Source organism: Physella acuta, unplaced genomic scaffold, assembly GCF_028476545.2.
Source record: "Physella acuta isolate Inbredline_101_S28 unplaced genomic scaffold, ASM2847654v3 ptg000103l, whole genome shotgun sequence".
Taxonomy (NCBI): domain Eukaryota; kingdom Metazoa; phylum Mollusca; class Gastropoda; family Physidae; genus Physella; species Physella acuta.
In genome coordinates, this window is record NW_026731623.1 from 399,834 (window position 1) to 427,271 (window position 27,438).

General features: G+C 35.9%; 1 protein-coding gene across 4 annotated transcripts in view; it reads right to left on the minus strand.

Moving 5' to 3' along the window:
* Positions 1-27,438, minus strand: part of LOC131931299 (beta-1,4-N-acetylgalactosaminyltransferase bre-4) — a 69,134-nt gene that overhangs the window by 40,864 nt on the left and 832 nt on the right. For 3 of the 4 annotated variants that reach the window (XM_059288042.1, XM_059288059.1, XM_059288050.1), the window contains exon 2: positions 8,368-9,100. In XM_059288042.1, coding sequence (XP_059144025.1) covers positions 8,368-9,100 — 733 coding nt within the window. Of the gene's footprint in view, positions 1-4,213; positions 4,254-8,367; positions 9,101-27,438 lie in introns of those variants that run through there. The other variant, XM_059288101.1, reaches the window with a different exon arrangement.

The window sequence follows — 27,438 nt, forward strand, 5'->3', positions numbered from 1 at the left end:
CCGGGAAAATTCGTTAAATGGGTCAAAACTGACCAGTCGTATTTCCCTATATAATCTTTGTATTTTATGGGAAAAACAGAGGGTGATTTCAAAACGGATTTTATGGCACTTACCGTCTTAACATCTGGCTAATTTTTTGCATGCTCTTAGGTAAATGGCTTGACCTTTAGGGAAAACTGTCGGTTTCACTCAAAGCCCTCGACGAGGGCTAAAATTACCGCGGGTGAAATTCTCATTATACGAGATTTGGTCATTTGTTCTATGAACAGGGGAAGTAACTTTTTAATGTAATAATTTTTAAATATTTTGTATTCTCTTTTCAAGAAAAAAACAAAAATCATAGAGTATAGCATTGTTTTAAATAAATATTTTGTTATAAATTAAGTTTTGCATTGTACTGAAATTGTAAAAAGTAATTGTGAAAGTAATTTATTATAATATTTGATTGCTACTATTGAGAAATCCCTTGCAGTTCTAATAACCGTGCGAGTAATAAGTTTGCGAATATTCCATCAATATTTGCTTGGTATAAACTTACTCCACTGTATAAATTTAGGCCCTAAGCATTCAACATAACAGCTAATCACCTATTAATTAATTATTCAATTCCTCAATTTTTTTAAAAACCTAAGCGAAGCTAGGCAGTATGCCTAGTAGTTATATAAATAGAAGTGTATCTATAATATAAGCGGGCTGTGTCTGTCCTTCCTTCTGTCATCGCTATAGGCGCGGACGGTCGGGAAAGCGTGTTGTTTGGCGGCGGTTTAAATTACGCCTTGGGTACGGGGAGGAGAGATGTCTGGGCGGACGTTCGTGAGAGCGTTGGCTCTCAATTTTTTTACCGTAGCTTCATTTTTATGAATTTCCATATCCGAACCAAAGGGCTAACGCTGTAGGAATATTCGCCCCAAATGCAGGGACCCGCATCCGCGCGGTAAACTCTAAGGTAATATCCATATCCACAACGTCGCGAAGCTCGAAGTGAGGATACCGACACCCGCACGCAGATTGGTGCGCTAAAAAAATATCCGCCCCAATGCGGGGGCGTTGAGCTAAATCCATATCCACACCGTGGCGAAGCACGGGTATACGCATTTGTGTTTAGTTTTGTTATGTTGCCATGTTGGTACAATTAAAAAACATTCACCGTGGCGGAGCACATGTGTTGCTACCGACACCCGCGCGCAGCGCAGTGCGCTAAAAAATATCCTCCACCATGCGGGGACCCAATCAGCGCGCAGCGCGGTAAACTCTGTGGTAATATCCATATCCACACCGTAGCAAAGATCGGGTATAAGCTACACGCGCTAAAAAAATATCCGCCCCAATGCGGGGACGTTGAGGTAATATCCATATCCACGCCGTAGCAAAGCATAGGTGTATAAGCTACCCGCGCGCAGCATGGTGCGCTGAAGGAATATTCGCCCCAATGCAGAGACTAACACCCGCGCTTAGCGCGGTAAACTCTGAGGTAATATCCATATCCACACCGTGGCGAAGCACGGGTATAAGCTTGATTTTCGTGAATATCCATATTCACACCAGAGAGAAAAAAAATAAACCGGGAGTGATCAGTAGTATATCAGGTCCCTTTTGGGTAGTATTTGGGTGGCGCAGGCCGCAGGAGCCACTGGTGCAAAGGATATATAGGAAAATACTCACCCACCCACCTGGGTGAGGGTGGGTGAAGAGGGTGGCGCAGGCCGCAGGGACAATGAGATATAGTTAAATACTACGTCAACTGGTGGAGGGTGAAGGAGCAGGCGCAGTGAAGGAACCGCAGGGACAACGACATATAGTAAAATACTCACCAACCTGGTTGAGGGTGGGTGAGGCGGGTGGGTGAGGGTGGGTGAGGATGGGTGAGGCGGAGGGGGAGTAGGTCAGTAGGTGATCTAGTTATGTACTCACCAGCGGTGATCTAGTTACGTAATTTTAATTATTTTTTAATTTATTTTTAATTAGTTTAATTATTATTTTTTAATTTGATTTTTTAATTAGTTTGATTTTAAATTTTAGTTAATTTTTAATTAGTTTGAATTTTTAATTTTAATTTTGTAATTTTTTTAGCTAGTTACGTAATTTGATTATTTTTTTTTATTTTAATTAATTTGATTAGTTTGATTTAAATTTAATTACTTTGTTTATATTTTCTTTTGTTTATTTTTTAATTAGTTTAATTATTATTTTTAGGTCACCACCGGTGACCTTGTGACGTAATCACCACAGGTGACCTAGTTACGTAATTGATATAAATACCACGGATATATAGCGAGAAAACAATATCGACACCGCTAGTCTCTATTTTTTAGTTAAAAATTAAACTTAAAATCGTATATCTCAAATCAAAGCTAGCGTCATTATTTTAGTTTTAAATCATTCTTTTTATGACGGACACTAATTTCAACTGTGTTGTTTTCTGCCTAATTAAGTCATTAGTAGCACGTAGCACCCGTCACATCACACAGCTCAATTTGCACAATTTTTAATAATTAAAAAAATATTCATTTATGATCTTTGAATCTGCTCCTTTAGTAATTTAATTTTACATTTTTAATTCTAAATTAATATAAGTCTATTACAAATTTTTTTTATGAACTTTGATGATCTAATTCCTATACGAATGAACGTGAAAATGCGGAATCGATACCGCTAATATAGTTTGTGAGACATTTCTCATAGTCTGCTAAACTGATAAACCTAAAATAAATATGCTAGTTAGAAAGTATAATAAATAATGAAGATAATCCCACTAAAAACAGAGTTAGGTTCCGTGTTTTACTATTTTAAATATTTCAAAAATCACCTTTTAAACTGAATATTATATTCACAAAAACAAGCAAACGGTTTTTTAATTATACGGCGGTAACGGTCAATAACCGTTGTCAATAAAGACGGCATAAATTTATAACTGGAATCATAATTGCATCCTATCGTTTTTAAACAGTTAACAATATTAACATAGAAATGCAAAATACTAAACTTGAATTCTATTTTTTATTTAGTTCACAAAAGGTTTAGAGCCTGTGATGTAATATTTTATTTACTTGTGCAACTAGCAAATATATATATATATATATATATGTTGCGAAGTGAGTTTCGGTACGGGTCGATGCTGAACGTTACGAACAAAAGATGACGACGATCCAAAAGGAGAACACTGAACGACGCCACGATGTTTCCATATTTTATTACATATAATAAACAGCTACATCAACAGCAGACACAGGACGAAGACTTCCTAACACAACCTCACATGACGACGACAAGACGCAGACCGACTTCCAACTATCTTCCTAACAACCAAAACATTCTCTCTTACGTCACATCCTTATTTATTCATGCATTCATAATCTTTTATTAATACCGCTACACACATACTCTCAAACCATCCGCAACTATATTAACTCTATTCAACTACACACATACTCTCAAACTCATTCCATACACTTAGGTCCATTCACAACAATATATATATATATATATATATATATATATATATATATATATATATATATATATATATATATATATATATACGTGTTTGCGTGTGTGAAGACCACACGGGGCTAAACCACAGATGTCCAATTTTTGAAATGTTTGAGTTAGCATCCTTTTCGTGTAGTACTAGTGCATATCTAACTTGCGTAAAGATATGAAAACAAAAAACCCAGCTCAATACCACAATATTTAGGTTTTTAAAAACATGTCACAATGAAATAACAACAATGTTTACCCTCGAAAAACCACAGATGTCTATGTTATTTCTGTACCAGCCAACGAGAATCAAGGGAAAAACAACACATGCCATCAGCTAGCAAACTAACTGGACTAAAGTAATTTGACATAATTTCCAGTTTGAATACATTCCTATATACAGTGCGATTGACACATGACCAGTGCTAATAAAAGCTTTCAGCAGAATGGCTAGCATTCTGCGAACCTCACGTACTAAACCATGATCAATATAACAAGCGATTTGCTTCTGAAATTCACAGAAATACAAATTGTAATGGACAAAATGCACTTTATCATGCACAGAGAGAGCTGAGACAAACAGTTCAGCCTTATGCATGGTACTCCCCGACAATGCTCAAGCTGCTTAAGTCTTTTCCTTGTCTGACCACCGTAAACAAGCTTACAAAGCTATTCTGCCCAGTCTAAAATTAAAAGACAATCAAACTAAAACAATAGGTATATGAACCAAACAAACCATTCTTGGAACAACTGCTAAAAGACAACCTGAGCAGCCCTGCGTCAGGCGCAGACCACATCTCAGAGCTTGAGTCAGCATTTAAAACTAGCGTGAAATTATAACACTGACATTCTGATTATCCTAATATATAAAAGCCGATGTGCTCACTTCTCTCTCTCTCTCTCTCTCTCTCTCTCTCTCTCTCTGTCTCTCTCCCTCTCTGTCCGCAGTATTTCCGGCAACGTCGTCAGCATGTTCAGCGATATATGGAGAACTTAAAGATACGGACTTTTGTTGAAATAATAAATGTATAAACTAAATATTATTTCAAGGAGGAAAATAAAAATAAAGGCATATTCCAATGTAGAAACAGATTTCTAACTAAAGCATTTATTGTCGTGACAAGAGTGCAATAAACAATGACGTCACATGACACATGTTTAAATTAAGGAAAGAACACAAAACTAATGGCGTCATCTTCCAATTTTTAGTATAAAGAAATGAACTACTTCATTCAAATTTGATTTAGATCTACTTATCAAGACGTACGCCAATAATGAGTTTCTATACTAAACTATTTCAGGCCTTGATTATTTCATATAAATCTTTGTTTGTTTAGCTATGGAATTAGCTAATTTGGGATAAAATTTCATTTAAAATAATAGGGCCTATTCACGTAACTTAAGTTTCCTAAATACCCAGTTAATCAGCATCTAATCTAAACTGCCTAAATAGCTGAGATGAGAGTGCAATAGTTACCATGCGGGTGTTACGGGTTCGAGACACACTAAGTCAATCTCAATGGGGTTTTTTTTTTTCAATTTTTTTTTTAATGTGAATGATAAAGTTGTCTATCAGGAATCGGCGGGAAACGGGGCAGGTAGAAAAAAAGTTCACCTGTTTCTATCTTCTCAGCATATGATGCGATAGTGTGGTCAGATCCATGCTCAGCCGAAGTAGGTGTTTTTAAAAGACAAAAGCTACATAACTACCATTGAACAGCCAGGTTTTTAACAAAATCATATAAGTCTCTTAATTTTAAGTCTCGTATTAATCTACATGTGCATTTAATATGGTGCTGTGTTGACTAATAATGTATATAATTTGGTTTTTATTTTTCTAATAGGTTTTTATAACCTATGTTATTTTAAATATGTCGGATTTTTAGCTATTTAGTTATTTCTTTGCCTTGTTTTAACCAATAACTTTTTTATAAAACATTTTTCTCAAACAAGTATAACATTAAAATATATTAAAATATAGGCCTATAGGCCTATAATTCACGTGTAACGGGTACCGACGGCTAGTTTAATACTATAGACCCAATGTGATCAGTTTTGAATAATAAACTATTTTCCAATACATTTATTGTGTGAATTCAAAAGCTTAACGAGGATTAAGTAGAAGTTCAAGGGAAAAAAGAATACATGTCCTAAATTGATTAGCATTTTTTTTAAATTTCTTCTGAACACGCGTTTTGACTAAGTAAATAAATAAATATACCTACTTATCAAGGATAGAACAAATTTTCGTTTTTTTTAAAAAAAAAAACTAATTTTAATTAATAGTGTAACACGTGCGAGTTTGCAAACAGTAAATTTTATTTTTCTCGAGTCCATATATATATAGGTTTAGAATGAGAAATAATTAAAATTATTTATTATATTCATTAGTTGATTTTCTTTTCAAATAATATAGTAAAAAGGCATGTTTTAATTATTTTAAAAAAATCTTATTTTAATTAATACATTATAAACGAAGATAGAGGTTCTATATTTTTAAAAATAGTTTAACTGTCCCTAAACAATTGTATCAATCACTGAGAAATTAAGAATTAATAATTACGTTTAACGCTTTATTAATTAAACGAATTGAATTATTTCCGTTTTGATAAACTCTCTTTTTATAACTAATAACGCCTTATCATTGAGTTTCTCGAGAGAAATATCCAAGAGAGCGGTAGTTATCATTGACTCTGTCATGGATAATCTCATTGAGTCTTACATAGAAAATAGTATTTGATCGGCTGCTCTGTCCGCAAAATATTTTCGCAGGGTATCACATCAAAATCTTCAGCGATATATGGAGAACTTGATACGGACTTTTGTTGATAATAATATTGTAGATGTTTTAAATGTATAAACAACATTTTATTTAAAGAAGAAAAATAAAAAAAATAAAGGCGTATTCAAATGTAGAAAAACAATTTTAATTATGCAACCGGAAAAGTGTTTATAGTTGTGAAAAAGAACGCATTGAACAATGACGTCACTAAATGTTTACACTAAGGAGAGAATTAATGACGTCATCTTGCGAGTTTAAAATATAACGAAATCAACTATTTCAAGTGCATTCAAATATGATTGAGATCTACGTACGCTATAAAATTTATACAATACGATTTTCTCGATCTAAACTTTTAAAAAAAGTATCTATTAGGATTCTAGATCTAGATATGCTAGATCTAGATATTCTAGATCTTCTAGATCTAGATCTACGGAAAAACTAGACTTAGAGAGATCTAGACCCTACCTAGATCTAGAATCTATTCCAATAATAAATTTTTATACGAAACTATTTCAGGGCTTAATTACTTTATTGAAATCTTTTTTTTTTTTGTTTAACTATGGATTGGCTAATCTATATTTATAAAGCAAAGTTATCAGGTGTCCGATAGGGCACTTCCCGGCGCCGCAGGCGCTTCAAATTTGGCAGGATCCTGTCTTGGGGCGACAGAACACGGGGGCCGGTGCCGGTTGGCCGAAAAGTCCACGATGAGGGGGTCAAAACTAACCTCGACTGACCGGCGCCATAAGGTCATAGAGTCATATATGAAAACGGGCTATAAACAACAAACAACAACAATAACAATTTCTCTAAAATTAGCGTTACTGTTTAAACGTAAGCACTGCACCTAACAGCCAATCACTAATAAATTAAGCATTCAAATTCTCAATGTTTTTGAAAACCTAAGCGAAGCTAGGCAGCATGCCTAGTCATAGTAGAACAGACAAGGGAATGGTAAGCCCCACTTTACATCTGCTTAGCTGACTTAGAGAAAGCCTTAGATATTGCGACTAGGCAAACCATATGGAATCTGTTGAGACACTATGGTGTACCCGCAAAGTTAGTGGAAAAATTCAGCAACTGTTCAACGGATTTGATACCAAGTTAGCCATGCTGGGAAACTATCGGAAGAATTCAGGGTCACGTCAAGCAATGCGATTATCGCCGCCTCTCTGCGTGGAGATTCTCGATTTGGGCACGTACAATGCCAATACTGGAAAAGGTACACAGTGGACAATCACGGGGTAATTAGAGAATCTAGAGTTTACAGATGATCTTGCCTTATTCTCATACCGGCTCCTAGGCATACAAGAGAAAGTTGATGCGTTGGAGCAATGCCAGAGAATGTAGGTCTTAAGATAAAAAAAAGTAAAGACAGAAGTATTGAGAATCAACAGTAACCAAGAGGCCCCATAACAATAGACGGAAGACATGTAAATGATATGTAGGAATTCTTCTACCTTGCCAGCAAGATCAGCAAATCGGGATGCACAAAGAAGGACATACGTGCTAGAATTAATAGAGCCCGCTTCGCTTTCACAGTTCTGCAACCCATATGGAAAAATTCCGCCTTCTCCAACAAAAAATATTAGTATTTTAAATTCAAATGTCAAGGCAGTTTTGTTATATAAAGCAGAGATGTGGAGGGTCTCCAAAGCAAGTATAGAGAATATACAGACCTTCATGAACAAAAGTCTTAGATTTTTAAACTGAGGTGGTTAGACAAAGTACCTAATGGGAGGAACAGGGAAGGAGCCTTTGACAGTACAGGACGAAGTGGTGCTGGGTGGGACACACACAGAACGGTATAAATCGTCGAGATTTGGAAATTAAAGGTTAGCTTTAGGCTTATGGTTACCGTTAGGGTTTAACATATGGATAAGATTTGTTTGATTTCGTAGGTTAGGGTTTAACATATGGATAAGATTTGTTTGATTTCGTAGGTTAGGGTTACAATTTTAAAATGAAAAATGATTTGTCTAGCGCTCGTAATACTCCCCCCCCCACCCCAAATTACTAGGCATACTGATATGTGAAATATGAATATCATATGTTAGTTGTAATTTGAATATTTTGTTTGATGATGTATGATTGTTTTTGTTTACCTCGAATTCTGTTCAGTGTTGGTGGTAGTTTCTCGTACTCAAACAAGTTAATTTGCCTTGTGTTGTGATGTGGGCAGATCTGGGTGGTCATGTCACTCTCTAGTGGTCTGTAACGGTCTTTAGTTGGGTTTCTTTTCACTTGTTCCACGCTCATTTTATTTCTTGAACTGACAATTTGGTTGGATTTTATTGATGTACTAAGTTGATGGTTAGATTTAGATCTATTGTTTGTGACATCATTCTCCTTTGGGTTGCTTGTAGGTTTCGAGTTAGATTTACGTTTTTCGTTCGAATCAAAACGTTTGCAAGCATCAGGGTTCAGTGGTTGTCTAAACGAAAACTGTCCATCAGGGTTCAGTGGTTGTCTAAACGAAAACTGTCCGGCAGAGTGTTGAAAAGGCTTTGGATGTCTTATAGGCGACAGAGCGCCAGGCACGTGCTCTAATGTGAGTCCAGTGTCGTCTGCTAGTTGAGATTGTGCTCCTGAGTCTATCGGATCAGTTGCTGACAGTGCGCCTGCAGTAAGGTGCTTATAGACACCGATCAAAGAGGGCCCGTCCACATCTTTGGAAAATGTGTTGGGAGTCTCAACTCCGGCATTAACACTTGTCTCCTGAATGACCGCCTTCCATGTTCGGTTGCTATCTGGCAGAGAAGGAGAGAGAGAGTCGCCATCTTCCGAAGCAGCGTCGCCCTCCTCCCACATCGCGTCGCCCCAATGTTTCCAATCCATCTGAAATAAGAAAGAAGAAAAAAGAGTCAAAGACTAACCTTAACCAACATCAAAGTTCTTTACATAAAAGTTTCATTTTCTGTTAACACGTGAAGCAGTATCGCCTTAATAACTAGAAACACCTCTAAACCTCGACGGAAACAATATTTGCATTACGCACTTTACCCGACCACCGATTAGAGTGTATGTAATAAGCGATTAATATCACATGGATCAAAATCTTAAAAATGATTCTGCAGTGTAGGACAGCTAATATACATAGTATATATATATATATATATATATATATATATATATATATATATATATATATATATATATATATATATATATATATAAAATGTTTCTTATTTTTTAAAAGCTTTTACTCATGTTGATACGTCTGTTTAATTAGCTCGATTTTGACCCACTTCTAATGCAGCGACTTCGTTCAAATTCTCCAGCTACCTCCATTTTCAATAACATAACAGGAATATCAATTTTGAAATATAATTGGATAGACAATAAGCCATTAAATTTTTATTTTAAAATTTCTAGAATTAGTAACAAATCTTAGCAATTACTCGATCAGCCTGTTTACACCGTGAACAGTTTGTCACGGATGGATGACTTCTCGCCCGTGTTTCGACAATTATCCAATTAAGGACAAATAACTGTCTTTTAGAGATCACAAGATACTGGTCGGGTTTTAACGCATTTTTTTTAGAAGCAGCCTATGTTGGGTCAACATATTTTAAAAGAATGACAAAAATAAACCGGGAGTGATCTCCCCTAAACTTTCTCGAATATTCTTATATAACTCGGAATACAGACATGATTTTTAATTACTTAAACTTTTAAAAATAGAATAGAATCTCGTTTTAAAAAGAATTGCGCACCAAGCGAACGCCAAAACAAAATGTGCATAATAGTGCGCAATATTATTTGTACTTTATAAATTTACATGCGTTTTTTTGAGAAATCGGAAATAGCGTGAATTAGTACTTCCGGTCAACGGAAATTACTCAAAATTTGACAGAAGGTAGAGAATTAGATCTTTTACTTACATGTGAAATTTCATTTATCTATCTGAAATAGAACTCAAGTTATAAGCTTTTGAAAAATTCAAAGTAGAAAAAGTACCACTTCCTGTTATCGCAAATCTCTCAAAAGTTGATACGGATCTACGATTTTGATAAAATACTTATATATGAAAGTTCATCAACCTAGCTGTAACGGTACTCAAGTTATCGTGTTTACACACACACAGACACGCGGACAGCATTGCAAAATTATGTTTTTCCGTATCAGTGAGGGGTAAAACGTCGAGATTTATAAAAATCTCGATTTTTTTTAAAAATTTTTTTTGCACGATTACAAGACTTTCTCTATACTTCGTATATACGAGAAAGTAAAAAAGTGGAAAATAAGATAATTGTAAAAACCTTCATAATAACCTTTAACAGAAAATATTTTTTTAAAAACTTGCTTTCGGTAATAAAAGCTTTCGTAGTTCATCTGATCTCTTACATATTTTAGCGACCAAATCTTTTATTACAGAAAGCAAGTTTGCTCTATTTTCTTATTTTCAGTGCGCTTAAGAGCTTGTTTTTTTTTTTAAGATTTTTTATATTTATTTTTATTAAAAATTAGCGTGCCCGTCGCCGCGCGTTGCCGAGGTCTCAGAAGAAAGTCTGACGAAATATTTTCAGAGTGTTTAATCAATGTGTTACCAATCCTAAATTCTTAGACGTGCGACCTTGTTTTCTAAAACTGAGTTTGTATCCATGTAAAGAATGCTGGCGCTATGTATTACTTGGATCATACTTGTCAGGGCACGGGTTTTCCCACACTACCGTCAAGTACGCCCTAGGGCGTTTGCGTCAATCACTCTCCGTAATAGTGAGGTAGAATACACGTCGGCAACCACCCGGTGTTAGGGAGGTCTCGATGCGGTTACACTGCCGCACGGGCGCCGCGTAAGCCCCTGGCTCGGTTTAATCATCAATGTCGTGTGTCACTGTGTCAATATTCAAGGGTGCTCTTTAAAACGAACGTAGGTGCCATATTGAGCGACTATAATACCACATCTTATGCACAGTCTACAGTACTGTTTGAACCGAACGTGGGCATCATATTGCTCACGGGTGCGCCTGGGGCGCCCACTCATTCACCATATCGAATCAGGCGCCTCCTTCGGCGCCCCTGATTCGATATGGTCAACCATTATTGTTAACCATCGTGTCTTTAGTCTATAGTCTTTTTTAAACGAATGTAGGCGCCACAGTCCTCACAAGGGAGCCCGCGTCGCTTCGGATCATCCAATCGCCGGGGTGTCGGCGGCTGCGCCTGTTTAATATAGTAGTACCCCTACCCAATGTGTGGGATGCCCGATAAACGGATACCAAGTTCTACGATAGCCGCTATGGAATTCTTAGCACCAAAATGTGTACTGACAAAAATCGCTACTTCCCGGGCTCAGCCCGTAAAAAAAATATTTAATTCTGTTTTCATAGATGCCTTATCGGGAGTATTCTCGTCAACTTTCCAAAGCTTCATGGCACGACGACTTTTATTTTGTATATAACGTATTTAAAGAAAAATCGCGCCCTCCAAGGTTCTGCACTTGCAAATTTAAAATATATTTTTGCATGAACTCCCCTGGAGTATTCTCATCAACTAACCAATGAATACCTACAACATTGCACTTGATCAATCGCAGCTAATTATATAATTATTTTTTTCCCAACACCAAAACAAAGTAATAAAAAGTAATTAGTTTCCCCCGATTTAATGTTTTTTTAAGGGAAGTAATTGTGTTTTCCTAATTAATCAAGGGACGTAATGAGAGCTAAAGGACTAATTTTTTATTTATTTTGTATAATGGACATGCCGACAAATATCACTATAAGTTTGAAAAATGAAATTTGTTTTACAACACCTTCAATATTAATGTTTAAAATCATGAATTTGGCGATGAGCACTTTAGATGTATAACACTAAGAGGATGAAGTCAATTATCTATATGCTACTAAAAGTCAAGGCTGTTTACATGTTTGAATATTTATTTTTTTGTTTGTTTGTTTGGCTGATTGACTATCTCGCATGGTTGCACTCATCGTGGAAAGTTGTAAAATGGTATGTAGGTAGACAAAAAATGTTGTTTTAAGACAGACTGTTAATCACAAATTTATTTAAAGACGTTAATTAATTTATTGATTTATTCATAGTTATATTAACCATATTTTTTTTTTAATTTTAAAACATTAACTAAACTTTGTGGGGATAGTGACGTCCCTTGATGTGTTTACTTTTTGGTACAATAAAAATGGCGGACTCCATCATAGACTTTGTGGCCCATTCAATAGTTTAACGCGTTACAAAGCTAATTTTCTGCCGGCTATAACTTAAACAATACGTCCGTTTGCTGTATTTATTACGTTCCAACAATTATATCAATTTTCAACTGTCTTTTTCATTTAGTTTTACAATAAATTTCTTTAGATCTAAAGATCAGCTGTCGAAGGAAAGTTATTTATAGATCTAGATCTAGATCTAGAATCTAGGTCAAATCCAAGATTCATTAGTTATAAATACAATCCAAAAAAACGAGACTTAAGCAAACCAGTCATAGATCTAGAATATAGATAATTCTATCTAGATTTAGATAATAACGAGTTTCTATATACTAAAATATTTTAGATCTTTATTGTTTGGTATAAATCTTTGTTTTGACTAGGCCCCTATGCCAATTTTGAAATGCTGGAGTCAGGGCCTAGATCTATTTGCGTAGCTTAAGATTCATACGCGGCTTCTATACCGCTAAGTGTGCAAAATTATAGACGTAAACTCTAGATATAGCTCAGTCGTATATCTAAAATATAGACAATTCTATCTAGATTTAGATAATAATGATTTTCTATATGCTAAACTATTTTAGACCTTTATTATTTTATATAAATGTTTGTTTGGAATATGGTAATTTTGAAATGCTCGCTCCGGGCCTATTAGCGTAGCTAATGATTAGATCTAGATTCTAGATCTAGCAAGAAAAACTAAACTTAAGACTTAAGAAAACGAGTCGTAGAATCTAGATCTAGATAATTCTATCTATATCATTTCAAACCTTCTTTATTTTATATAAATCTTTGTTTGGCTAATTTAAAAATTTTAAGATAAAATTTAATTTGAAAGTTACTACTACTAGACTTAGAAGTTAGATCTAGATCTATGCGCGTAAATAAAGTTGCATAACGAGACTCAAAGTATAGTATAAAAATTCACTTGTGACGTCACGAGTAAATAGCTATGTTGGTAGAGTAGTCGGCTCTCATGCAAGTGGCACGGGTTCTAGACCAATGTCAATGATATTTTTGTTTTCAATTTTTTTTTTTAGATGTGAATGATAAAGTTGCCTATCTGAACTTGGTAGGATACAGGGCAGGTGCAGTAGAGTTCATCTGTTTCTTTGTCCTAAGCATATGAAAGGATAGTGTGGTCAGAGACATGCTCGGCTGGAATTGTTTTTTAAACGATAAAAACATGTTGTCTGAGACTTGGCGGGACACTGGGCAGGTGAAGTAGAGTTGTGTAGGTCACCTGTGACGTCAGTATATGAAGGGATAGTCCGAAATCGGTGTTTTCGGTGTATTTAAAAGATAAAAAACATATTTTTGAATGTGGGGTCTGTTTTTTGTGACAAGTGACACTGCAGTAGCGTAGCGAGGAGGGGGTGGGGGGGGACACATGTCCCCGGGCGCCGACCTTAGAAGGCGCCAAAATGGGTTGGAAAAATAAATTGAAAGGTTGAAGGGGGTGCAAATCGAAAGTTTGGGTGGGGGTTGCAAATCGAAATCTTGCGGGGGGGGGGGGGTTCAAATTGAAAAGTTTGTCCCCGGGCACCGGGAAGGGTCGCTGTGCCTCTGAGTGACAGACGTGATGTTTTTTTATGGATGACCCCCGAAACCCACAGTTATCCAACGGATGACGGGTACTCTAGTTTTCTTATATTCCTTTGGAATCCGCGGTTGGCCACATACATACAGATTTGAATTTTATATATTTTAGATAGATTTGTTGTTTCAAATTGGGCACACCTTGAACTGGTTTACTTATAATACTTAAATGAAAATAATTCTGCTAAAATAATTCCTGTCAGCGTCGCTACCTGCACCACTGCGTGCTGGAATGGTAGAGCGTTCGAATGCTATATGGAAAAAGTACTTTAGTAAAAACTTTTTTTAATTGAGTTAGAAGTCTTTTTCTACCGAAACGATCTACATACGCGATACTAGCATCGTTGAGGAAAATTATTACGTGTGCTAAGCGGTTATTTCTTTCTTTTTTCTCCAAAACTAAACCTATACCTAAACCCGATGCCAAATCAGTCACAGAAACCGAAACCTTAAACGGAAAGGGAACTTAATGTATAACTAAAAAATAACTTTTACTTCTAACTCAACCTAACAAAACTCTGAACCTATAACTCGGAACCAAAAACTTGACCAAAATCGACATTTAACCATAAATAGATCAGGATATCGAACCAGAACTGGAAATCGAACCAGAGTCAAAACTTTCAACGAAATTCGAAATACTACCCGGAAATTTAACTGAAAACGGCAGTGTTACTGGAAACGGAACCTTTAAAAGAAACAGGAACTTCAACAGAAAGATCCACAGGAATCGCAACTTCAGCAGGTACGCAACTGTAAGCTGAACATTCACTTTTACCAAAATCGGAAGTTTAAACTAAAAGGGAAATTTAACGAGAACTAAAATCTTGATTGGAACAGTAAGAAAACTGAAACTTGAACCGGAACATCATCTTTAACCTCTGTAAACCAAAATCGCCATGAATCTCTAAACAGACGGATAGACTTTCTTATAGATGCAAAATCTGTCCTGCAATAATTAATTTTTTAAAATCCAGAATCCTGTACTCAATCATTCAGAACAGCCCTTAAAGGCTAAACAATATATGCAGCATAGTTGTGTTGCAGTGGATCCCGGATCACTCCCAGATACAAGGTAATGATATTGCGGACCAGCTGGCTAAAATTGGTGGAAAGAAAAAACAAGTTAATAAAAAGTTTAGTGACAATTTAAGCGCAATTTCCTTATGTTATCCATAACAATTTTAAATCGAGATAAATCATAGCTCCTCCTCCTTCGCCTGCGTCTCGCGCAGTTCGCTGCTAAGCCAGCCAGGTCACATGATTTACCCTCCTTTCCTTCGCCTTCCACTGCTTTCTTTGCTATATAGTACTGTAATGTATTATGTATAATGTAATTTTAAATAATGCGGACGTATAGGGGGTGTTTAGTTGTCGCGCTTTTAAAAAAAAATTTGTGACCGAACGAAAGGATATGTTTGAAATCTTTCTTCGGCAATATTGTTCTAAATTATGGCAGGAATCGATTGGTAAATGTTTCAAGTCGCTAAGTGGTGTGGTTGCCGAGATATGGGCCAAAAACTGCATTTTTTTCAAGGTTATTTGGCTTTTCCGGGAAATCCAGGAAGGAAACCCGGGAATTTTTTTTTGGCCCACAATCATCCTCGGAACTTGCTTAAAATATTTGCTTTGGAACTAGTCCTCGATATTGCTTCGTTGAGGAGGAGATACGACTTAAAGCTGCGGACATCCATCCATCCATCCATCCATACATTCCCAGAATGGAAATTGCGCTAAAAATTCATAAAAAACGTTGTAATAACAAGCTTTTATGTCCTAATGCACTAAAAAGTAGAAAATAAATTATACACTACTATTTAAATTACTATAAAGAAAAGCGTGGGTCACTTTAGTGTCTATTGGATACCTTTACTAATGTTTAGGAAGAGACCCAGCTATGTAGATGAAATTTCATATATGAGTATTTTATCACAATCGTAGATTCGTATCAACTTTTGAGCGATTTCCGATAACCGGAAGTGGTACTTTTACTACTTTGAATTTTTCAAAAGCCTATAACTTGAGTACTATTTCAGATAGATAAAAGAAATTTCACATGTAAGTAAAAGATCTAATTCTCTACCTTCTGTTAAATTTTGAGTAATTTCCGTTGACCGGAAGTAGTAATTTACGCTACTTCCGATTTCTCAAAAAACTAATGTACATTTTTAAAGTACTAATAATATTGCGTACTAATATGCACTTTTTTATTTGGAGTTCACTTGGTGTGCAGTTCTTTAGTCTACGAGATTTTATTCTATTTTTAAAACTTTAAGTATTTAAAATGGAATAAAATTCTTGTCTATAGCCCGAGTTCCCATCCCCTGTTGTTTTATATTAGAATATTCGAGAAAGTTTAGGGGAGATCACTCCCGGTTTATTTTACAAGATTTCATTTAACTCACTTCCTCTGTCGTCAGTCGTCAGTCTGTCGTCAGTCTAGATCGAAATGCAGGAGCGAAAATTCGGACACTTCTACTTAACCGAGGCGGTTCACAGTTGGCACGTGGGTCAAGACATGAAGACAATGCAATCTGAAATTAAATTTGTCTTAATTGGGTGCGTAATTAATTTTTTATGAATTAATTAAAATTTTGACCAAATTAGTAGGCATTTCTATCCAACCACACCACGCGCGTCATCAAGTTCAGTAGCGCGTCATCACGTTCAATAGACGCGCACTGGTTTTTAGTCATGAAACTCTATTGTAAATAAAAACATGTAAAGTACAATTTTTTTTCTCCATAAAAACGTTTTAATAACAAGCTTTTATGTACTAATGCAGTAAAAAATAGAAAATAAATTATAACCTACTATTTAAATAGTCACAGCTAATAAATAATAATAATAATTTAAATAGCCCAGCTAATTTGATTCCATTGTCTATTAGGCCCTAGGGTTAGAGTTTGTTGCATAAACTCTGTGACCCACTAGCAAAATAAAAGTGATGTCATCACCAATCTCTGCTGTTCTGCTAACCTGTAAGTCTCGAGTTCGAATCCCGGTCCAAGTCAGTAGACCGTCCCTGAGTCCACCCAACTCAGATGGGTACCTAACTCACGTTAGGGAAAGTAAAGGCAGCTGGGCATAGTGCTGACCACATTATCTCTTCATATGCCGAGGTCACAGAAACAATTGAACTCTACTTCACTTGCCCCATAGACCGTAAGGTTTGAAAGGGAAACTTTTTTTTTTTTTAATTTAAATAGTATTCCGAAATCTACCAATGTTTTGCTATTTTCCCCGGCACTTTGAATGCCATTGTTAACACTCGATAAATTGAGAAAATATCGATACTATCATCCGCCACTGTGGACCGATTTAACGTTGCTTCAAAGTGATATCACCATTTTTCCTATACACCATGGCTACAAGAGACAGAGATAGACTTCGCAAGTATGAATCAGGTGCATCAAAAGCGAGGAAACGCAATTAAAGAGAAGAATTTCATAAAACACAAGTAGTCGCGTTGCCCGAAGGTATTAAGTCAGCCAAACAGTGCCTTCAGTACATTTGAAGTATTTGGAATTTCTTTCCCAATACGGCGATCGCCTACAGAATATTGCTAACAGTTCAAGTCACAGTTGCAAGCGCCGAAAGAAGTTTCTCCAAACTGAAGTTGATCAAGAACTATTTGGGGTCAACGATGTCCCAAGACAAACTCTGCGGCCTGTCGATTCTGTCAATAGAAAAAGACATAGCCTCCAGTTTGGACTATGATGATATAATCATGGAATTTTCCTCACGAAAGGCAAGAAAAGTAGATCTTCGTTTGTGAACGTACTGGTAAGATTTTCATAAATAAACATTAATGTAAAAAAAAAAATCAGGTTTGAAGATGACGTTCATCGTCTCTTTAATGCGTGTCTCAAACTTATATCTGTTTTATTTTTTACTTTTCAAAAAAAAAATCTTAACAGAAACAAGCAACGTTTCAAAAGCACTTCTAAGTAAACAAATTATTTGTTAATCAGTGTCTTAATGTTAATACGACATTGATAAGCAGCTTAAAAATACCATATATATCGTTATAAATATTAAATCGCGTTGAGAAGAGAAAAAAAAACGCCTCACTGTACACGTTTGAATTATGCACCAATGAAAAAATATAAGGCCCCGCGCGGATGTTTGGCCATAGGCCCCGCGTACCCCTAACGCCGGCTCTGGGTGGCGCCTAAACTTTTAAACTTCATTATTGTTCAAGACGATTTAAACAATTTAAAATTAAATTTATTTACATTTAATTTGATACCAATTGATCGGTAGCTTTAAAAATGATTTATTAAAAAAACGCGTTTGTTTTTAAATGGCTACGACTGATACGGTGGGTTAGTTTTTAAGGAGTGTTAATGTGACGCTATTGACTGTTCAGCAGAAATATGTCACCTTCTAGTTAGTAAATAGAGTAAAATACGATTTTCGGTCATCGGAAATCGCTCAAAATTTGAAAAAAAAAAGCATGCGCATATAAAGTATTACTATATGTGAAAAAGCGTCCACGTGTAATCAAGCTATTGACTTTTCAGAAGCCTGAAGTTGAGTAAGTAGGCCTACAACTTCCGGTCAACGAAAATAGTTCAAAATTTTTATAGAAAACTATAAATTTGACATAATACTTATACAAGAAATGTCGTCAACTTAATTGAAACGGTACTCAAGTTATCGTGGTTACATACATACAGACACACGCGGACAAAATTGCAAAGCCCAATTTTTCTCGTATGTTCTTATATAACACTACGGGGGATGGCATCTGGGGATATAAACATGGTTTTTTTTTCACTTTTTAGTATACAGAGTATAGAGGAAGTATTGTAATCGTGCACAAAAATCACTTCTCAGTACTTCATCATATACGGAGTATAGGGGACTTATTTTAATCGAGCAAAAATTCTCAATCCAGATTTATCAAAATTTCGGCGTTTTACGCGTAATCGAGTCGAAAAAACTAAGCTTTCAATTCTGTCAGTGTGTGTGTGTGTGAGTGGGTGTGTGTGTGTGTGAACTCGATAACTAGAGTAACGTTGATGAAATTCCTATATATATATATATATATATATATATATATATATATATATATATATATATATATATATATATATATATATATATATATATATATATATATATATATATATATATATATATATATATATATATATACTAGCTGCATCCCGTGCTCCGCCACGGTAAATCTTTTTTAAAAGTACCAACTTGGGATCAGAACAAAACTAAACACAACACAAACGAACGCCAAAAAAAAACACAAACGAAAAAACAAACACAACACTCATAACATAAACACAATTTAAATGCAATCATAAAGGCATATTGCTCACAGTTTAGCCCGTAGCGTTAAATCGCGCCCTTTTTGAGCGCTGGCGGACGCATCTGACACAGTGAATGACTACAAAACAGAGGCGTAGCGACCCTTTTTGCACCCCCTCCCCTCAAAATTTCAATTTCAACATATGCCCCCCCCCTCGCTACGTCTCTCCTGTTAAAACCCCCAGCTAGACGGCAAACCGAAAGATAGAATAATAATAAATAATATACAATAAATAATAGGCAGTATTTAAAATATCCGTGTTTTACCTACCATATATCACTTTATCAATTCACGCATTTTTTTGCCAGTACTTTAAATTTAAAAAAAAATTACAATAGTTTTATAACTAAAACCTCCCTTGTCAAAATTAGAAAAAAGAGTTAAATTAATTTGATTTTTCTACCCTACTGTCATTATGTTATTAAAATGTATCCACTTTCTCTGGGAATATATACGAAAATGATATTTGACATTAATCTTTTTAATATGTTTTAGCAGTGTGCGTGTATTTAATATTTTCTTGACGTTATGCGAAAGATTAAAAACAGTGGCTTTTATAAAATAACCTTATGTCGTTATATAAACAAACCCCAGTCTATTACTTATAATAAGACGCTGCGATGCACTGGAAAGCACCGCATGGTGCGATATTTACTTTTATGGTTCCAAAAGCTATAGCGATGACAGAAGGAAGGACAGACACAGCCCGCTTATATTATATACTAGCTGCATCCCGTGCTCCGCCACGGTAAATCTTTTTTAAATGTACCAGCTTGGGAACAGAACAAAACTAAACACAACACAAACGAACGCAAAAAAAAAACACAAACGAAAAAACAAACACAACACTCATAACATAAACACAATTTAAATGCAAACATTAAGGCATATTGCTCACAGTCTAGCCCGTAGCGCCAAATCGCGCCCTTTCCGGTGATTTGCACCCCCCTCAAACTTTCGATTTGCACCCCTATCCCCCCCCCCCCCCGCCCTAAAACTTTCGATTTCCACCCCCCCCCCCCACCCCCCCCCCCCGCAAATTTTTTCAAACCCAAGGTCGGCACCCGGGGACATATGCCCTCCCCTCGCTACGCCTCTCCTATAAAACCCTTAGCTTGTCCTCAAACCGAAAGATAGAATAATAATTAGTAAACAGTATAAATAATAGGCAGTATTTAAAATATCCGTGTTTTACCTACACACACTTTATCCATTCACGCATTTTTTTTTCCAGTACTTTAAATTTTAAAAATTTACAATAGAGTTTCATAATTAAAACCATTGCGCACCTAATGAACGTGATGACGCGTCTATAATAGTGCTGAATAGTTGATTAAAAATTATAAGCAATAAAAAGTAGGGCCTACATTCAGTGAATAAAATAAATAAAAGATTGCCTTTTATCAATCCATGCTATTTATAATTTTCTAACAATAATTTCCTCTTACACATCCGAATAATTTGCATTCACATTTTGCTAATTATATTATTGCAACACTAATTCCTTCTATGACGAACGTATATTTGCATTTACATTTTTTATTAGCGTGAGTTTAATGTATTTTTAAATTACCTCCTTTGTCAAAATTAGAAAAGAGTTAAATTAATTTGATTTTTCTACCGTACTGTTATTATCTTATTAAAATGTATCCACTTTTTCTGGGAACCTAAACGAAAATGATATTTGACATTAATCTTTTTAATACGTTTTAGCAGTTTGCGTGTATTTAATATTTTCTTGACGTTATGCGAAAGAGTAAAAACCGTGGCAATTATAAAATAGCTCTATGCCGCTATATAAACAAACCCTACTCTAATACTTATAATAAGACACTGCGGTGCGCTGAAAAGCACAGCATGGTGCGAATGTTTACTTTTATGGTTCCAAAATCTATAGCGATGACGGAAGGAAGGACTGACACACTACCAGCAGCGTTATATTATAGATATATATATATATATATATATATATATATATATATATATATATATATATCGTGCGGCGTCAAAACGGCCAATGACAAAACGGCCCCGTCAAAACGACCCCGTCAAATCGGCCCCGTCAAAAGGGCCAGCGACATATGGACCCCGTCATATAGGCTCCCGACAAATAGGCTCCCGTCATTTAGGCTACCGACAAATAGGCTCCCGTTATATAGGCTCCCGTTATATAGGCTCCCGACAAAAGGGCTCCAGTCAATAAGGCTCCTGACAAATAGGCTCCCGTCATTTTGGCTCTAGACATATAGGCTCCCGTCATTTAGTTTTTTCCACAAAACGGCCCCCGTCATTACGACTCCCGACAAATAGGCTAGCGTCATTTTGGCTCACAACAAAAAGGCTCCTGTCAATTTGGCTCCAGAAAAAAGGACCACTGACAATACCGTTGATATAGATATATAGATATAGATATAGATATAGATATAGATATAGATATGGGGGGGGGGGGGCTAAAAAATGTGTGCGGGGTGGCCCCTTTTTTTTTTTAATTCCGCCACTGAATACAACGTATGCATCTCTTGTTCGGCAGGCCTTATTTTTACTTTCTCGTATATACGAAGTATAGAGAAAGTATTGTAATCGTGCACAAAAATAACTTGAAATTTTAACAATTTTCACCGTATTACACCTCAGTCCTTCATCACATCCGAAGTATAGAGGACTTATTTTAATCGGGCAAAAATGATCAATCCAGATTTATCAAACTTAAGAGGTTTTATGCGTAATCCAGTCTGAAAAACTGGGCTTTGCAATTCTGTCCGTATGTCTGTGTGTCTGTGTGTGTGTGTGTCCGTGTGTAAACACGATAACTTGAGTACCGTTACAGCTAGGTTGATGAAATTTCATATATAAGTATTTTATCAAAATCGTAGATCCGTATCAACTTTTGAGCGATTTCCGATAACCGGAAGTGGTACTTTTTCTACTTTTAATTTTTCAAAAGCCTATAACTTGAGTACTATTTCAGATAGATAAATGAAATTTCACATGTAAGTATAAGATCTAGTTCTCTACCTTCTGTCAAATTTTGAGTAATTTCCGTTGCGCGGAAGTACTAATTTACGCTACTTCCGATTTCTCAAAAAACTAATGTAAATTTTTAAAGTACTAATAATATTGCGCACTACTATGCACTTTTTTATTTGGCGTTCACTTGGTGTGCAGTCTTTTGTCTACGAGATTTTATTCTTATTTTAAAACTTTAAGTATTTAAAATGGATTAAAAATCATGTCTATAGCCCGAGTTCTCATCCCCTGTTGTTTATATAGAAATATTCGAGAAAGTTTAGGGGAGATCACTCCCGGTTTATTAAATAAGGGGCAGAAAAAGCCAAAATACCCCTCCCTCGGGGGGACTATGAGATAGATAGATACAGATACTTTAGGTGAATGGACGAAACGACTCAAACGGCACAATATCTCGAGACAAACTATCTCAAGGAGCAATTCTTCTGGCGACTGTTTGTCTAACGATATTTCTGAGATATTTATTTTGTGTTTATCAGTTCAAAGTGTCTTGTAAACCTGTAATAGTTTTACAAAAGCTTTTTCCCTGAACATTAGAAATTCCCGTTATTTTGACAATAAAACAAATGTTTGGCCACAGGACACAAAGCTACCACAACAACAAAATTTGTAACAAAAAAGATGCCACACAAACAAAAATATAACAGGAATACTGCAAGTTACGATTTTTACTTTCTCGTATATACGTAGTATAGAGAAAGTATTGTAATCGTGCAAAAAAGAAAAATCGAGATTTTTACAAATCTCGACGTTTTACACCTCACTGATACGGAAAAACATAATTTTGCAATCTTGTCCGTATGTCTGTGTGTGTGTGTGTGTCTGTCTGTGTGTAAACACGATAACTTGAGTACCGTTACAGCTAGGTTGATGAAATTTCATATATAAGTATTATATTAAAATCGTAGATCCGTATCAACTTTTGAGCGATTTCCGACAACCGGAAGTGGTACTTTTTCTACTTTGAATTTTTCAAAAGCCTATAACTTGAGTACTATTTCAGATAGATAAATGAAATTTCACATGTAAGTAAAAGATCTAATTCTCTACCTTCTGTTAAATTTTGAGTAATTTCCGTTGACTGGAAGTAGTAATTTACGCTACTTCCGATTTCTCAAAAAACTAATGTAAATTTTTAAAGTACTAATACTATTGCGCACCATTATACACACCTTTATTAGGCGTTCGCTTGGTGCGCAATTGTTTTTTACTGAGATTCTATTCTATTTTTAAAAGTTTCAGTATTTAAAATGGATTAAAAAAAAATTCATAAAAAACGTTTTAATAACAAGCTTTTATGTAATGATGCACTAAAAAGTAGAAAATAAATTATAGACTACTATTTAAATAACTATAAAGAAAAGCGTGGGTCACTTTAGTATCTATTGGATACCTTTACTAATGTTAAGGAAGACACCCACGCTTTTCTTTATAGTTATTTAAATAGTAGTCTATAATTTATTTTCTACTTTTTAGTGCATCATTACATAAAAGCTTGTTATTAAAACGTTTTTTATGAATTTTTTTTCAGTACTTTACATGTTTTATCTACAATAGAGTTACATGACTAAAAACCATTGCGCGCCTACTGAATATCACGTTCAGTAGGCGCGCAATGGTTTTTGAACGCAGCCATTACGTGGTCGTGATGGCGCAGCTATTGATGACGCGTGTGGTGTGGTTGGCTAGACATGCCTACTAATTCGGTCCAAATTTTAATTAATTCATAAAAAATCAATTAGGCATCCAATTAAGTCAAATTTAGTTTCAGATTGCATTGTCTTCATGTCTTGACCCACGTGCCAACTGTGAATCGTGTCGGTCAAGTAGAACTGTCCGAATTTTCACTCCTGCGTTTCCGTCTAGACTGACGACTGACGACAGACTGACGAGGAAGTGAGTTAAATAAAAGCTTGTAAAAATCATAACTATATCCCCAGTTACCATCCCCTGTTGTTTTATATAAGAATATTCGAGAAAGTTTAGGGGAGATCACTACCAGTTTATTATATAAGTTTATCTATTATAAAATATAGTATGTTTTATTTTAAGGGTCATCTATCTATGACATCCATAATTGAATCGGTTATAGGCTGTTCCAACTTAGTGTGTGGGGAGAAGGGTCCACGATATACCTTCCTACCTGCAGTATGCATGTAGGTTATCAAAACAAGATGCTGTTATCATGTAAACATCATGTAAATCATACATTTACTCTTCTGTGCTCGCTTTTAAGCAACAGATCTTTTCTGTTGTAAATTAAACATTATCAAAACTTTAGAATTCGTGGAATTTAGCTGTTAAGGGGTCATCCATAAATGACGTCACACTCGTATGGGGGAGTCGTGATTTTGTGATGAGGGGGAGGGGGGGGGGGGGTTCAGATGTTGCGACGTCACATTTTTGCATTATAAAAAGCAATGTTAGAAAACGAATTTTAGACGTTATTTCGCATTTTAGATAACTGTTTTAAATTGTAATAGTTTAGACAAGATTTTAGAAAAATATCGATGTTTTAAAAAATTCAACTGCAATTTTGAGGGGGGTTGTGGGTTGAGGTGTGACGTCATTTTAGGGGGGGTCTAGCTTTTTGTAACGTGTGACAGAGGGGAGGGGGGGGGAGGTATAAATCGTCAAAAAAGCATGACGTCATTCATGGATGACTAGTAAGTGCTCGATATATTTGTGAATTAATGTTGGTTAATGAAAATAATTTCATTCGGTCATTTAAAAGAATTTATAGTAGTAGTGGAGGTAGGACAAAATGGTTACTTTTATGCCAATAGTGGTCATTCATTGGTCTGGAGCCAATATGTCGGGAGTCATTTTGTCAAAAGCCAATATGTCGGGAGCCCAATTGCCTGGAGCAAATATGTCGGGAGCCCATTTGTCGGTAGCCCATTTGTCGGTAGCCCATTTGTCGGGAGCCCATTTGTCTTGAGCCCTTATGTCGGGAGCCAATATGTCGGGAGCCGCTTTGTCGGGAGCCAATATGTCCTGAGCCTATTTGTCAGGGGTTAATATGTCGGGAGTCCATTTGTCGGGAGCCTAAATATCGGGAGCCCATTTGTCGGGAGCCTATATGTCGCAAGTCAATATGACGGGAGCCCATTTGACGGGAGCCAATAAGTCGGGGCCCTTTTGACGGGGCTATTTTGACTGGGTCGTTTTGTCGGGGGTCGATTTGACGGGGTCACATTAACGGGGCCGTTTTGACGGGGCCGATTTGTCCCGGGCCGTTTTGACAGGGCACCATATATATATATATATATATATATATATATATATATATATATATATATATATATATATATATATATATATATATATACATTACATCAAATTTGTAGTTCTGTATTAACTTTTGAACACTTTCCGGTAACCGGAAGTGGAACTTATTCTACTTTGGATTTTTTAAAAGCCTATAACTTGAGTACTGTTTAAGATAGACAAAAGATCTAATTCTCAGTCTTCTGTCCAATTTTGAGTAATTTCCGTGAACCAGAAGTGGTACTTTACACTATTTCTGATTTCTCAAAAAGAAAACGCATATGAATTTATAGAGTACCAATATTCCGTTTTTGTTATACATACATTGTTTGCTGTTCACTTGATGCGAAAATTCTTTGTTCTACCATATTCTATTCTATTCTTTTTAAATTTAGGTAATTAAAAATTTATTTAAAATCATGTTTATATCCTGAGTTGCCATCCCCCGTAGTCTTATGTAAGTAGATTCGAAAAAGTTTAGGGGAGATCACTCCCACTTTATTTTTTAAAATAGAATAGAATCTCGATGAAAAAGAATTGCGCACCACGTGAAAAGCAAACAATGTGTATTTATAATAGTGACGAACATTAGTACTTTATAAATTCGTATGTGTTGTTTTGAGAAATCGGAAATAGCGTAAAATACTACTTCCAGTCACCGGTAATTAATAAAAAATCAACTTACGATTAATGAAATGTAATATAGTCCTAACCATTTTAGATAGATATGCCTAGGTTGTACATGTATAATAATATTTTTAACCTACGTTAAAAAATAGCATGAAGTATGTGGATTTTAACTCCGTTATACATATAATATTGTTAGAATTAAAAAATTAATAGAATATTTCAATCTTTTCGGTTTTCATCGTGTTTTAAGTACTAACTTTAAATTATCGTGAAATGACAAAAAGTCGTACTTTATTATGTATGTGATTTGCTGTCCTCAACTCATCACAACAATAGTTCATCCACCTGTACTGCCCAGAGGCGTAGCGACCCTTCCCGGCGCCAGGGGACAAACTTTTCGATTTGCACCCCCCCCCCCCTCAAACTTTCGATTTGCACCCCCCTCCCCCCCCCCCCTCCCCCAAGATTTCAATTTCCACCCCTCTCAACCTTTCAATTTATTTTTCCAACCCATTTTGGCGCCCCCTAAGGTCGGCGCCCGGGGACATATGTACCCCCCCCCCCCCCCCCCGCTACCTCGCTACGCTACTGGTACTGCCCATATCTATCACGCCCAAAACATAACAAAGCATAGAAACAAAACAGAAAAACCGACACAGTACAAAAAGTCAACTACACTCACAATATGTATGGACAATGCCGACTGGGGAGAAGTCGAACAAGGAAAAACCTCGGGCAAAAAAAAAACAAACATGCAAAACGCAACGATGTACCTAAATTTATGTATAAGTTGATTTTTCTACACCGTGTTTCACTAAATACGGTATGTAACAAAAGTTGAGGTTGCTGTGTAAATTATCTTATAGCGCTTTTATTATTGTTATAAACCATATTGCTTTTAAAGTTTAAAAATATGGTACAAAACAAACACCACCCACATTAATAAACAACCAAAATTTGATATTTCTCAACAATTGAATCAAAATATTTCTATGAGCCTTTTTTCTGTGACTTTATTTCTGTGACTTTTTCGCGTCCACCATTTAAACCTAGGGCCTGCAGCTGTCGCCCTTCACAAGAGTTTCTTCCAGGCTCAGCCCCCCCCCCCCCCCCCCCCCCCCCCCCTCCCCCCCCGAGTGGCAAAGCGA